This window comes from Sporothrix schenckii, assembly GCF_000961545.1.
Source record: "Sporothrix schenckii 1099-18 chromosome Unknown Cont44, whole genome shotgun sequence".
NCBI classification, from domain to species: domain Eukaryota; kingdom Fungi; phylum Ascomycota; class Sordariomycetes; order Ophiostomatales; family Ophiostomataceae; genus Sporothrix; species Sporothrix schenckii.
Window position 1 is genome coordinate 18,657 of NW_015971145.1, and position 14,178 is coordinate 32,834.

General features: G+C 54.1%; 3 protein-coding genes across 3 annotated transcripts; 2 read left to right on the plus strand and 1 right to left on the minus strand.

The window, feature by feature from the left end:
* Positions 1-135: 135 nt before the first annotated feature.
* Positions 136-6,451, plus strand: SPSK_08270 (phosphatidylinositol 4-kinase; the record flags this gene model as incomplete). The annotated part of the gene is made up of 5 exons (XM_016734875.1): positions 136-321; positions 393-4,424; positions 4,492-4,695; positions 4,768-5,055; positions 5,132-6,451. The coding sequence occupies 5 exons, from the start codon at positions 136-138 to the stop codon at positions 6,449-6,451; spliced, it is 6,030 nt and encodes a 2,009-aa protein (XP_016586739.1).
* A 939-nt stretch (positions 6,452-7,390) lies between these two features.
* On the plus strand, positions 7,391-8,731 carry SPSK_09278 (uncharacterized protein; the record flags this gene model as incomplete). The annotated part of the gene is made up of 1 exon (XM_016735854.1): positions 7,391-8,731. One exon carries the CDS (start codon positions 7,391-7,393, stop codon positions 8,729-8,731), a length of 1,341 nt encoding a protein of 446 aa, XP_016586740.1.
* Positions 8,732-9,067: 336 nt separating this feature from the next.
* Positions 9,068-13,258, minus strand: SPSK_08323 (uncharacterized protein; the record flags this gene model as incomplete). Its single annotated transcript, XM_016734924.1, has 1 exon — positions 9,068-13,258. One exon carries the CDS (start codon positions 13,256-13,258, stop codon positions 9,068-9,070), a length of 4,191 nt encoding a protein of 1,396 aa, XP_016586741.1.
* Positions 13,259-14,178: the final 920 nt, after the last annotated feature.

The window sequence follows — 14,178 nt, forward strand, 5'->3', positions numbered from 1 at the left end:
TTTTCTTAGGGCCTCTGCCGTCGATTGACACCTATTTGCCCCTCTCGCAAGTCTACTGCTGAGTTCTTTGCTTCGTGTTTTGTGGCCGGACTTCCTTTTCCGTCCCGCAGAACACCTCTTACGCCGTTGCCCAGCATGGCGACTCGCGACATACGTCAACGGGCTCTGGAGAAAATCGCAGCCTTGTCGGCCGCGAGCACCACTGCCGCGTTCGAAAAGTCGGACCTTGATCGCTTGTGCAAAGCATGTCCCAGCCATGCCAAAGCGCCGACCAACGCCAACGGATACGCTTCTCGCTCCCTGGCTGGACGTGTCCCCATGGTACGGAAATACTATTATGCCCTTCCCGTACTTTCGATGTACATCTTACCTTTGATTGCTAACGTCTTTAGACCATTCGAGAATTCGAGGTTCTTCTGGCTCTATGCAAAGCCGCGCCCCTTGTCCAGTCAGGCCAAAGTGCTCAGCGACTTACGCGGCAGCTTCTTCCTTACATTCTCGACTCTCACGTCCAGACATTCGTCCCATCGCCGTTCTTCCGCCGTGTTGAGCCTTCTCCGACAGAGTCCCTCTCCTTCCACGTCACCGCGGCTTTACTCTCCCTTGGCATCCACCACAATGACGTCCACGAGGCTGTGTCTGACAACGTCTGGGCATTCCTTAACGCCTGTGCCCGCACGACCGACACTATTCTTCCACCCTCCGCCTCGTCATCTCGCATCTTAAACGGAAATGGTAGTAGCAGCAACGTGAACAGTAGCATCGCCAGCGATGCAGGTGAAGACGATGGCAACCTCGACGACGCCATCCGCACCGCGACGATCGCCGTGGCTCTTCTTGGTTTCCTTGATGCCGCAGCTGCACAAGCTGACTTCTGGCGTTCCGGCGGCCGTCTAGCTTTGGTGTCCCGCCTACGCAAAGTTGTCTCGGAGCCTTTCCTTGTGGCAGTCGAGACTGCGTTTTCCACCATCCGCAACTCAGACTCTACCGACCGACTGGTCAAGGAATGGAAACGCCACTTGCGCCACTACTGGGAGATGGGCCGGCCACTGGGTGCCATGCTCCTGCAACAGAGCTTTATGCACCTGCTCGTGGCAGCCACGTCGCTGCTTGTGGCCGAGGTGCCAGCCTTAAAGCGAACTCAAGTGCTCGACCTCCTTCTTTCCGGCGAAGGTCTTCTCCGTCCAATGAGCGCGCGCAGCGGTGATGCCGACTATCAGTCAGTAGAAATCTTCGCAAACGCCGTCGTCGATCATATGAACTATCTCGAGGCTAGCTCCGACTTTGTAAGCATGGGCTCGACCGCCCAGCTCAAGCTTGCGTTCTCCATCCGCAGCTCCGCCTTGATCGGCTACCTGAACTGCTCCCGCCTCAATGAGGATGCTGCCGATGCCGACATCCTAATGGGATGGTTGGAGAAGTCTCTCGTCGACCCGGCGCAGATGGCAGACGACGAACTGTCGTCTGTTGTGCTCAAGTCACTCGCACTCATTTGCCGCATCTCACCCGAGTACGCTGCCAATGTCAGCAAACTGCTACCTCGCTACATCGTTCAAAGCGGTGCCCGCGGCGTGTCTATTGACATTGCATCGGCTGGCCTGGCCTCTGTCCTTCGCATGCTGTCAACGGATGCCATTATCACGACCATCTACACTCTGGGTAATGTTCTGAGCACCGGCAATGAGCGCTCATTGGCTGATGGAGCATCCGGCCTCAACTCCAGCGACAACAATCTCGATTCAGTTGCGCAAATCTACCAGGGCCGCCAATCGACTGGCAGCTCAATCTCCCTGCAAATGAACAACGAAGAAGACACGTCCGTCATCTATGGCAATGTGGTGCAGGCGATCTGCGGCATCGCTAGTGCTTGCAAGGACCCCAAAATCACCGCTCTGGCGCAGTCCATGCTCCTTCAAAAAATTGATAAGATCAACACCACGGTCGACACCAAGATCATACCGGCTGCCGCCATACTCGCTCTAACCGGTGGTCAGCTTGAGTTCCGATCGCTTCTCAAGACTTTTACGCGCATCTGCCACGTTGCTATAGTCGAAAACAGGCCCAGCCTGCTCACTGCCGTCATGAACGCTCGAAACCACATCTCATCCCATGTCGAGAAAGACTCGCCGCTCTATGACATATATTGGGAGCATATGCTCGACGATGTCATATCCAAAGGCGACGTCCACCAGACGCACCATGCCAAGGAGTCAGACATTGAGTTGGCTGCCGGCGAAATCTCTGAGCTCCTTCAGCCGCTGGCCGTATTCATGTCGGCAAACGAACTTGCACTCGACGGGGCGGTCGACGACGACGCACATGCAATGATCCGCGATGCTTGGTTCAACATTGTTGTCCATGGCTTCACACCACTTAGCCCACGGGGGAAGAAATACATTAATGAGCTGCGTGTTATGGCCGTGCATTCGCCACCACTGGTGGCAGAACAGCGTGGCGAGCAGGTCGAAAGCGACATCGAATTGAATACCGTGCTCCGTCGCGGCATGAGCTCGGAGCGCGAGGCAATGCAAAAAAAGACACTTTCAGAACTTGTGCCTGGTAAGGCATCCGAAATTCGGGGTCTGAGCTATCGAAAGGTCATCTTTTTACAGTCTGCTTATCTTGTCGAAAGCCTTCGCGCCGATGCTGGTGACTGCACCAAAGCCCTGTCTTACTTCCTAGAGCCAAGCATGCGTCGCGGTGATGTAAGCGGCATCATGGAAGGCATAACCTCGGTTGTCGTCGACAAGTACCTTAGAAAGACGCTCTCTGGCACCGACGTCAGCTTTTCGGCCCAATATGCTGCCTCCCAGCTAGCAGCCATTTTCTGCAGCTGCTGTCATCGCATTGAGCGCGTCCAACAAGCATCATATATATGTGCTGACCGCATCATCCGTGATGTACCCTCTGCGCTCTGCCACCGGTCCTCATTGTTTGCGCTGCTTGAGCTACTGTCGCTGATGTGGATGAGCTGCCTTGAATCCGAAACCGACATGTACGCCCCTAACAACACGTTCACGTCAGCCCGCGGCAATGTCACCGTCGAGCTATCTGACGACTACAGCCTTCGCCACGTTACCCTGAACACGCTGTACAGAAAGGCAAAGGCCTGGGTATCCGGTGTTATTGGCCTAGCACCGGCAGATGTTAAAGGTCTGCTTCAGACCTATCTTTCGGAATGGGACGACGACGGCGCCTATGGCCATATCTCGCTTGGCCGCTCTTTTGCTATGGAAATGGGCTTTTCTATTCCCGCCACCGACCAGCGCATGACGTCGCTTGACCGCTTTGGCGAGATTGGCATCAACACTGCGTCTAATTTCATTGCGCAATACACGTCACGCCAGGAGTACCGCTATGCAGAACCACTTCCTGACCACAGCATGGAGTGGCTCTCGTTTATCCGCGTAGACCGACGGTCTTCGTTCCTACCAAACACCGATTCCGAGAGCGCCGACGCTGTCAGTGCCCTTGCCCATATTGAAGAGCGTGTTCTGCTTAGAAAGCCGACAAAGCTTGACGACATTCAGAGTATTCTCCGGCGTGCCGCATCGCTTCTCTGCCGCTGTCAGGGTGACCAGAATGCCATTGTGCAATACTTGGTCAGCATTCCCTTTGCCATGTTCAGTAAGGCATCCATCAAGCTGGGTGTGTCTCTCTGGCTGGGCGTCATGCATGAAAGTCCTCGTATGGAGCCACGTATCCTCGGCGCTGTGCTGCAGCACTGGGAGGTCAGCATCCAGAGGCGACAGGGTCTCTTCAACCCGGCCGTATCCGACCCAGATCCGTTCTTTGTCGAGATGCAGTTTGCACCAAGTGACAGCGCCTCTGTGACGAAGCGTGGCCAGCATGTGCACAATCTGCTTGGCCCTCATACCCGGCTGTTGCAGTTCCTCCAAAGCCACTTCAATGCTACTCGCCTGGGTAGCGTTGACATCCAAAAGAGTTTCCTACGCATGCTGGATGTAACGCTTGACGCAGTTAAGACCACCGGCAAACCGCATCCCATTGCGCGCGAGTTGTGGTTCCAAATCATTCTTTTTGGCCTCCGCGTCTTGCGCTTCAGTTCTACCATCAGCTCTATCGCCCAGTGGCGACTCAAGGACAAAATTTTATCGGCGGCCCTCAGCTGGTTCTCTGGCACGCTCAAATGGTCCTTTGGCAGCAGCAATCTACAACTCAAAACCGAAATCCGTCTTCTTTCGGACGTTCTAGCCGCTGTGAAGGCTGTGTCGTTTATTGGATCTCACCAAGCGACCACAGCAACTAAATCATTGCTGGCCAAGGAAGACCTGCTACTGTTGCTGCTGGAGAATGAGCAACTGACACTCTCTGTTTGGGCATATCCTTTAAATGAGCCCAGCAAGGCCCAAACTCACATAGCTGTCAACCATGGAATCAATAACACGAAGGGTGTCATTGAGGTAAACCTGCCCACCTTCCTTTGATATAACCTGCTGTGACGGATTGCTGACCTGCTTGAAATTCTAGAATATTATTCCTCTGATCCGGACAGCTTGGCAGGAAAGCCCTTCTTTAGCCATTGAACTTGCGACGCGCTTCCAAAACTCGCGGGTCCATAGAGAGGTCCGATGGCTGCTACTAAACTTCCCGTCCAAGGCCATTGATGAGCCAGATGCGCTTCCTATCCTTCTCGATGGTGCTCTGCCTCATGATGTTAGCTTCCAGCTGAAGGTATATCTTTCTTCCTATCCTACGTTGTCCGATCAAGTGCATTCTCAATATCTCTTGTCTAACAACTTTCAGTATCTCCTCTATTGGGCTCCCATCAACCCAATCACAGCTGTGACGTACTTCATGCCGTCATATGAGTACCACCCATATCTCATTCAATATGCTATGCGTGCACTCGAGAGCCACTCCGTGGATATCACATTCTTCTACGTTCCACAGATCGTTCAGACGTTACGGTACGATGCGCTGGGTTATGTTGCGCGGTACATCTTGGAGACGGCACAGTTTTCGCAGCTGTTTGCCCACCAGATAATCTGGAACATGAAAGCGAACGCATACAAGGACGATGATGCGCAGATTGTAAGTCTACCATCACAACAAAGGAACTTCACGCACCCAACCACCAACCCGTCCATCCTGCTAACCGGCTGTGTAGCCCGATGCTATCAAGCCAACCCTCGATGGTGTCATGGCACGTATGACCACATCCTTCTCCCCCGTTGATCGCGAATTCTACGAGCGCGAATTTTCCTTCTTTGACGAGGTCACGAGCATCTCCGGCAAGCTTAAGCCCCTCATCAAGCGGTCCAAGCCAGAAAAGAAGCAGAAGATCGAGGAGGAGCTACGCAAAATTAAGGTGGAGGTCGGTGTGTACCTGCCGAGCAATCCAGACGGTGTCGTCATTGGCATCGACCGCAAATCGGGCAAACCGCTCCAGAGCCATGCCAAGGCGCCGTTCATGGCCACGTTCCGCATTAAAAAACCCAAAGGCGGCAAGGGTTCGACCGACGAAATGCTTGAGGAGGTCAACGAAAATGCCGCCTCCGCCGTCGCCAACGGAACAGGCAATAACAGTAACGCACTTGTCAAAGTGGCTACTAAAGGCAGCCCCCATCGCAGCGGTGTTTCTGGTGCCAATGTTTCTGGTGGGCACGGCGCCTTAGCACTCGAAAACACGATTGAGGTGTGGCAGTCGGCCATCTTCAAGGTCGGCGACGATTGTCGTCAAGACGTTCTAGCACTCCAGATGATCGCGGCATTCCGCGGCATTTTCCAGAGTGTTGGCCTTGACGTCTTTGTTTTCCCCTATCGAGTCACTGCCACGGCACCTGGCTGTGGTGTGATTGACGTTTTGCCAAATTCCGTGTCGCGCGACATGCTTGGCCGCGAAGCAGTGAATGGCCTTTACGATTACTTCATTTCCAAGTATGGCAACGAAGACGCCCTGCGGTTCCAGGCGGCGCGGAACAACTTTGTCAAGAGTATGGCAGCATACTCTGTACTTTCGTTCCTACTTCAGTTCAAAGATCGCCACAACGGCAACATCATGATTGACGACGCAGGCCACATCCTGCACATTGATTTTGGGTTCTGCTTTGACATCGCGCCCGGAGGAATCAAGTTTGAGCGCGCACCGTTTAAACTGACTTCGGAGATGTTGGCAGTCATGGGCGGCAGCACGGACCAGCAGGCATTCCAGTGGTTTGAGGAGTTGTGCATCAAGGCGTTCTTGGCCTCACGACCATATGCAGAGAAATTGTCGCAGATGGTGCTACTAATGATGGATAGCGGGCTGCCGTGCTTCAAACCCGAGTCGGTCAAGCACTTTCGCGAGAGATTTGTGCTTGAGAAGACCGAGAGAGAAGCTGCGGAATTCATGCGGGACCTGATCAAGAAGAGTTATGCAAGCTACTCGACTGGCCTGTACGACCAGTTCCAGTGGATGACGAACGGTATCCCATATGCTTCCAATTAATGAGACTTGGGACCGACCGGGTGGTAAGGCACAAAGCCGTGTTGTTCAAGGAGGGCCAAAACGGAAGATCTGTGGGACAAACCCACAAACGAAAAAATGGTGGCTCGGCTTGACTTGCATTGTGGTGATTTTCCGTAGTATTTGTTCGAAAGTTTGAGTTGGGTTAATTTGATTTCTTTTTCGTCCCCTGCCCACATTTTGTCATTTTATTTGACCTTCCATTTTCTCGCAATTTATGACCATGCAAACTATTGTACGACTACTAACAAGCAGACAATCCGGTTCATGGCTTTTGGCTTCTCTGACTGTAATTATCATCAGGGTCGCTCCTCGGCATAGTAACAGACCCGGCAAATCCCCCTCTACTACAAAGAAGAGAAACCAGGGCAAGAGCTTAGTTTTACTCGCCAATGCCCGGTTGGAAAGTAATGCCAGGGCAGGATTTCTAGTACTCACTAAAGAAGAGAGCCGGGGAAAAGACAAGGAAAAGAAGAAGAAACGAAACAGTAAAATTTAGTGTTGGAAGGGAACCGAACCTGGTTAATTGTGCTTGATTCAGGAGGATGCATGAAGTATTACAGTAGCGGATGCAGTGCAAATAGGATATTAGGCGTTAATGGTGCATGGAGTTTGTAATCAACACTATTCTCGCTTACACTTCACAGAACCAGGCTGTGCAACGCCTCGTCGACTGCCAAAACTATTTCCCGGTCAGGGATCTTCAGTGTGCGTCACAAAAACGCTTCTACGCAGTTTCAACGTCAAGAATCTATCACCCCAGAATCAGCACAACTCTATCCATACAGTAACCAAAATGTCTACCCAGTTACTTCACTGTTTCGCGCGCTGCTCTTCTCCGTACCCATTAGCACACCTTGTCCGCAACGGCTCTCATTCAACGCCAAGGGTTCACAACCACACTACCAACCTGACCTCACCATGGGCGGTGCCGCATTCGCCACAGGGCAAGACGCCCTTCACACACCTCGCATGGCCCCGGCTGTCTATGCTTCTGTTCGTGCTCGCTGCCATGCTGTCCTGTTCACTCTGTTCACGGCCGTTGCGACGCCCATCGAGGGCCCTGGAAAGGCCGATTTTGGCGACATAGACATTGTCGTGACCCTCCCCTTCCCCATCAGTGACGTGACCGCCGAAGATGATCCCGAGAACACGTTCCTCCTCCAAGAGGCGACGGCTCGACTCGGCGCAGTCCGCACTTCTATTGCTAAAGGCAAGGCAACTATGGCCATCCCATGGCCAGCTGACCTGCTCTGGCTAGCCCCAACCCCGACTTATGCCAATGGCGATATCAGCCTCAGTGGCTGCTTTCGTTCTCTCCCCCACATTCAGGTCGACGTCGCCGTTGCACCGTCACTTTCCCTCTTTTACTGGGCACTCTTCAAGCACTCTCATGGCGACTTTTGGAGCATTGCCAGCACATCAATGCTCCGGCCGCTCGGCCTGACCGTTGACGAGCGTGCGCTATGGCTGCGTGTGCCGGAAATCGAGCACAAGGACCGGAAGCGCTCCAAGGTCTTTCTGACCGACGAGCCGGCGGAAGTGCTTCGCTTCCTCGGACTTCGTATTCTGGCTGACTTCAACGGGCACAGAGACGGTGAGGGGCGCGATTGCAACGGGGGCGGGTGCGTGAGTCTCTGGGAGCAACCCTTCTCAACCGCCCAGGCCCTTTTTGATTACATCATCAGCAGTTGCTTTTTCTACCTGCCAGACCTCAGCAGCGACTCGCAGACCATGGGCAACAACACACACCCCAGCCTCCTGAAATCAAACGACCGCCGCCGCATTCAGAGGCGGTCGTTGTTCCGCCAGTGGGTCATGGAGTATGTTCCTGCTCTGTACGTCTCGGGACACCACTTGCCAACCAAGTTCAACACGGGTGCCGTGCCAAGCCGCGAAGCCGTCCGGGATGCTGCATTTGCCTTCTTCCCCGACTCACAGGCCCAGTTCGAGCTTACTTGTATTCGCTACCACCGCGAGAATCACCTATTGGCCATCCGCAAAGCCGTCAAAGCGGCCGTCCCGGAAACTCTACCCCGGGCTCACCATGTTGCAGTGTGCTCTGCTATGCGATTGCACCTTGGTCTCGCTGTATCTGGTGGCGAGAGTACGCCCAAGACTGAAATGGAAGCCGAAGAAGCAGCGGCTGCTTGGACCGTTGACAGCGTGACGAACTACATTCAAGAAAAGTGGCTGGGCATCCTCGAAAAGGTGGCGCCAGCCTCGTATGCCAAGTACGTCGCCGACCAGCGCCGTGTATGATGGCCTTGAGCCTCTTCAATAGTCGTCGGCATTGATTACCTACAATGTCTAATTCTGGCTCCTGTGTGGTTTTAGATACCCTTGTTTCTTTTTCTGTATTTGGTGATTATTCTTGGACTATTGGCTTTCGATTCCATTCTGATTAAAAGCTCGGCGCCAGCTGAACTTATTGTTTTCCAGGGACGAGTTCGTCTTCCAGCTGTATTTTTGAATAATAACAAACCTGCAACATGAATTGCCCCCAACCTCATAGAGCACCATTCGAAGCGTGGGAGGTAAAATGGTCGCTTCCGTCGAAATGGTTTGAAAGGCACCTTCTCCGGCTCCCCTCCGTAGTCACCACCAACCCCTCACCTTCTTGTCCCCCAGAATCCGTTCGCTCGCCCGCACAATATCCTCAAATCCATCGTCGACACCGTCGTCCTCCAAGTAACCTCCGTCGTACCTACTGCTGTAGCCTTGCTCCTCTCGATCACGACGCTCCTCCTCACGCGCCTCGCCCGCACGTCGCAACGCCTCCAGCTTGGACCGCGTTTCGGTCGTTGGAGTCCAAGGTTGGATAAGACCTCTCTTCTGCAGCCGCCTTCGGTGGCGCCGCTTTTCGTCGAAAGTAAAATATGTTGAGTCAACCTGTCGAATGTCCGTGCCCGTCGCTGCATCCCACAAATCAGCCACCCAGTCTCCAACTTCGTCACTCGCCCAGGTGGCCAACGATCGGCCTTGGCCGCCTGTGAGCCACTGGTCCAATTTTACTGGAATGGCCGAGCCGAATGACGGATCGTCTGGTGACCATTGACAAGCCTGGCCACTATGGCACGCTTCAGGTCGGCAAAACAACGCGCATGCAGTACTCTCGAATGCAAGCCACACCGACAATGTTAGGACGAGAATACCGAGAAGTGTCCACTGCGTGTTGCCAGGACTCGAGCGATACAGCCGTGGCAGGTAAACTGGGACATAGGCGTCCGTCGGTGTAGACCCATCAAGCAATGTCTCTGGGAATGCAGGGAACACAGATGTATCATCTTTGTTCTCCTTCTCAGGCACAGTCTGGGAAGTACTAGTGCCTTGCCGCTTGTGCTCCTTTGTGGGTTGCTTGGCTTGCTTTGAGACAGCGGCGTTGACGTTCAGGATGCGGTCACTGCCTGGTTCATCCTTCACCGTTTTCTCAATAGGACCGACTACGGTCTTCTCGTGAGTGGTTGCCCCCCGCTTCGTGTTAGTCACCGCTTCCTGTGTGATCTTCTTCTGCAGCTCGATAGCAGCCCTTAGTCTAGTCTCGGGGTGGGACACCTGGTCCTCCAGCCGCTCAATCCCCTTTTTCATTGACTGGACATCCAAAAGGTACGTCGAGATTGACTGTCTCATCCGCCGCAGCCGTTGAGAGTCTGTCGTGCTATCGCCACCTAAAACGGCCGTCTTGTCGTTTAAGCCGGCAGCTGTGTGTGTGGCCAAGATCTCGTCAAAGTCATCAACCGTCGAATCGTCAATTTGCTGGTCACGTTGGATGGCCAATAGGTCTTCGCGGGCACTTGACGGCTTGGCCGAATTCACAAGTGGGGTCCATGACCGCGACGCAGACCGCGAGCGAGATCTTGACATTTTCCGTGAGGAGGATAGCCGGGGGGAACGAGCCTCGACATCCTTCGTAGCCACAGAAGGCGCTTCTCCAAGAGGCGTATGTCCATCGGCCGGCACCGTCTCGGTGGCGGCTGCAGTATCTGGATCAGTGTCGGTGCCAGTAGAGCCTCGCAACAATGACAGGATCCCAGGACGTGGCATGGATGCCCGCTTCTTTTCAACTGCTTTGGATGAAGCAACAGAAATGGTCCGGAATGGAGCCTTTGGTTCGCTAGCAGAAGCATTAATCATTTCCGGCACCTTCTCTGTCCTTGCTGTCACCGGTGTCTCAACGTACGCCCCTGTCACACGCGGCGTTGGCTGCATAAGAGGGTTCATCACCTTGTTCGATCTGGGGGTGGCGTCATCGACCATCGACGAGCTCTTAGCTACCGAGCCTGGCTCCGGACCACCTAGATCATCCAAATTCTCGTCAGGTGATGGGGCACGGATCGATCCTCGCTCCGAATGGTTTTCGCCGGCGGCAAACAGCTTCATTTCAGCCTCGATGCGATCTGTTGGGTCGCCGTCCGACTGAGCCAGGCTAGAACGCTTAGTTGAAGCCGATTCTGTGGACGCCTGCCGCCGCAGCTGCGCAAAACCAACCGTAGGCCGCAGTGTGTCGCCGTCTCGAGACCGTGGCAATTTCAATCCAACATTTTTGTCAAATGCGAAATTATCGGGCGGTGCTCCTGGTCCTGCTCCGCCTCGCACATTGTCACCGTCTGGCATCTTATTCAATATATGAGGGCCCATCGTTGCTTTGTCTTTCCGCTCGGCGGCCGCGACAACAGAGGTAGTTACGCGAGCCAGCTTGCGAAGCAGCTCTTGCGACTCAGTTCTCGAGTGCGTGGAAGATGAGGATTTGCGCGAGCCTGTGGGGCTGACACTCACGTTCTTAGCAGTGTCATTGTCGCTGCCACCGTCCTCCGCGCTCAGGAGCTTCCGCCCACGGTCGGTCGATGATGACCGGTAAATCGTAATGGGAGTGTTGGGGATTTGTTCGCTGTCCTCGCCATAAAGAGCACGGTCTCTCGCAGCTCGTGTCGCTACATCGGTCTTAGTCTCGTTCTTATCAAATGCCAGTTCGACAGTGTCGTCCTTTCGATCGCGAATCGCCTCCGCGCGCAAATGCTCGTGGCTCAACTTCCGGGCAGCATCAATTGGCTTCTGGCGGCTCTCGGCGTTCTGTTTTCGGATCTCGTCTAGTCTCATAGCCGACATTTCCCGTTTTGAAATAGGCTGGTCTTCCCGGGCACGGATGTCATCTAATGTCCTGTTGGTCCGTTCTACTGGTAGGCCGGGGCGGCGCAAGGTTTGCGGATCCAACCCACCACCTTCACCAACATCACCGTGTTCGCTATGTCGACTCATTTCCGCGTCCACAGCGCCAGTGTTTGGAATGATCTCGTCGCGGTTAGAATGTCGCCGATTTTCGATCAAAGCGTCTTCGGGGAAGATCAAATCCGCCTCCAACTCCAATTGACGTATCTCCTCAAGTTTGGAGTTCCGCGGTCGAGATTGATAGGACTTTGAGGGCACCGTATCGGGGGCAACATCGGCACCAGTTCCACTTTGAAGCGCAACACGCGGGCTCTCGGATGCCATCAGGTCGTTGGCCGTAAAATCCTCGTCGGCATCCCAGGCAAAGCTTTTCCCAGGAGACTCATTCAGATCCGCTTCTGCAGTTTGTCCTGCCGCCTGTGACGGAACAGCAGTCGACCTGACTTGAATCGGAGCAGCAGAAGGAGGGTCGGTAGCATAGACCATGTCCCCAGAATTGGTTTCTCTCACCAGTCCCGGTGAAGACGTTTCAAAGCTCCTAGTGACGTCTTCGGACTCAGATACCATGCGCTTGAGGTAGCTGACCGGCTTGCCTCCTCGGTTGGCTGGTGCCGAATACACCCCAGATAAGGTTGTTGTGCGGTTGGTTGTCACAGGTACAGGGACCTTGCTCTTCTCACCGAGACTGGTATTACTAGCCCGACGGTGTAGCTCGCGGCCAGCGACAGCGATCTTAGGACTAACACGGGCTTTGGGTGAGAACAAACCACCCGGTTTCTCGCCAATGGCAACTTGCATGCGTGCCTGGTCCTCTTCATACCGGATCCATCGAAGGTCCGATCCGTCGCCATGCTCAGACTGCGCGGGTGTGATGTTGCTAGCAATGTTTCGAGCGTCGTCGCCATTCGTGGTGCTCCGCCGTTGCAAGCGTGATGGTGGATCTTGGCCGCCACCACCACTGTTGCCTTGATAAATGCCCTCACCAATGCGGCGTGCTGTGCGCCGGCCGCCAATGTCCAATGGCGACTGAGCTAAGAACTTTTGCATCCGGCTCTCGCTTGTACTGGTTGGTGTAGCTCTCTCCGAGACGCCGGCAGCAGCTCCGGATGCCGGCAGGGTGGGTGTGCCCTTAGAACCTCCTCCGCCAATTCGGTTGCGCCAGGGACGAGGTGCTGGGCTTGGCGATCCTTGTGCTGCTTTTGCCACAGCCGCCGCTTCCTCCTCTTGCGCCATTCTATATGCGTCTTTGATCGAAAGCGGTTGGCTCTGGTTGGAAAGAGATGGATTGTGTGATTGTGTCGATGGTATGTGGGAGGGAGGTGGTCGAGGAATACGTGTTGGGCCTAATGGGCCCGCCGAGTTTCTTCCGCGTGCGACATCAGACTGTTGAGAGCTCGAGCTTGAGCGGCGCGAAGCATCGTAGCCATACAGACTGCCATGCTCGTTCGCGGCGCTACTGGCATCTGTAGCGCTGGATGCATCAGAGACAGCGCTCGGCGATGTTGTCAGGGCACGGCGATCGAGGCTGTCTGTGACGTCGCGCATTGAGAGAGAGCTTTTTGTCTTTGTAGGGAGGCGGCTCGTATGTGCGGGCGATGCGCTACGCTTCCAGGATTTGTCCATTGCGTAATCGTAGGGAGTGTGATTAAGGCTCTGCCGTTCGTGCCGGTCACCCTACGTCTTCGCCGGTGGCAAAAGGATCCCAGATCTGGAACTTCAAAGCAAGAGGACCAACATTGCTGATGGTTGTGATGACAGAGCCGACAAGGGAGGACAGGGAGGTGACAAGAAAAAAGATATAGAAAAGAAAGGTACACGGTTAGAAGAAAACGAAAGACGGCGGGAGATAAAACGGGATAACCTGTGAATGGGGTGCTGAGCCAAAGAAAATAATACAACGGAAATAGGGAGGTGTCGCATTCGCTTGTTCCTTTATTGTCGCGATGTTTAGTAAAGGCGAGGTGCTCCGTAGATGACAAGTAATGTACAAAGCAGCTAGAATAAAGGAAGGAAGTGTCGATAGAACGTATGCCCCGTCTTTGAATAGCTGGCGCCTGTGTTGACAGGTTGGAAGCTGATCAAAGATCCCCTCAATGTAGGACTGTTGTTAGCATGTTTCTGTGCCAGCGAAAGTCACGGTAGCTCGAGGCAGTCGCGGTCAGGGTACACGAGCGCCAACGACACGCTTGTGCACGGGCCCCCTTGGTCCCAGATAATGAGTCGATCCACCTTTGAGTAGCACTTGCCGTTGAGAGAAATATGAAATCCACACAGCTCCAGAACTCGTTCGCCATGACTTATCGGTGGCCCACATACTGCAGCTTTGTTTTGGCCAATATGATTCGTATCAGGGTCTTCGATATCGTGTTTCGGGAAGCCAAATCAGCGAAGGAAGACTTGCCGTGGCTTGGTCCCAACTTAATTCCACGCGTCAAGTGGTGGAAGATAAAATTATATCACGTGTTTGGTCACACGACCTGCCTCAGCGCACAATGGCGACCGCGAGACAAGGTCAAGTACCAAGAGCCGTCCCATCTTGTGGA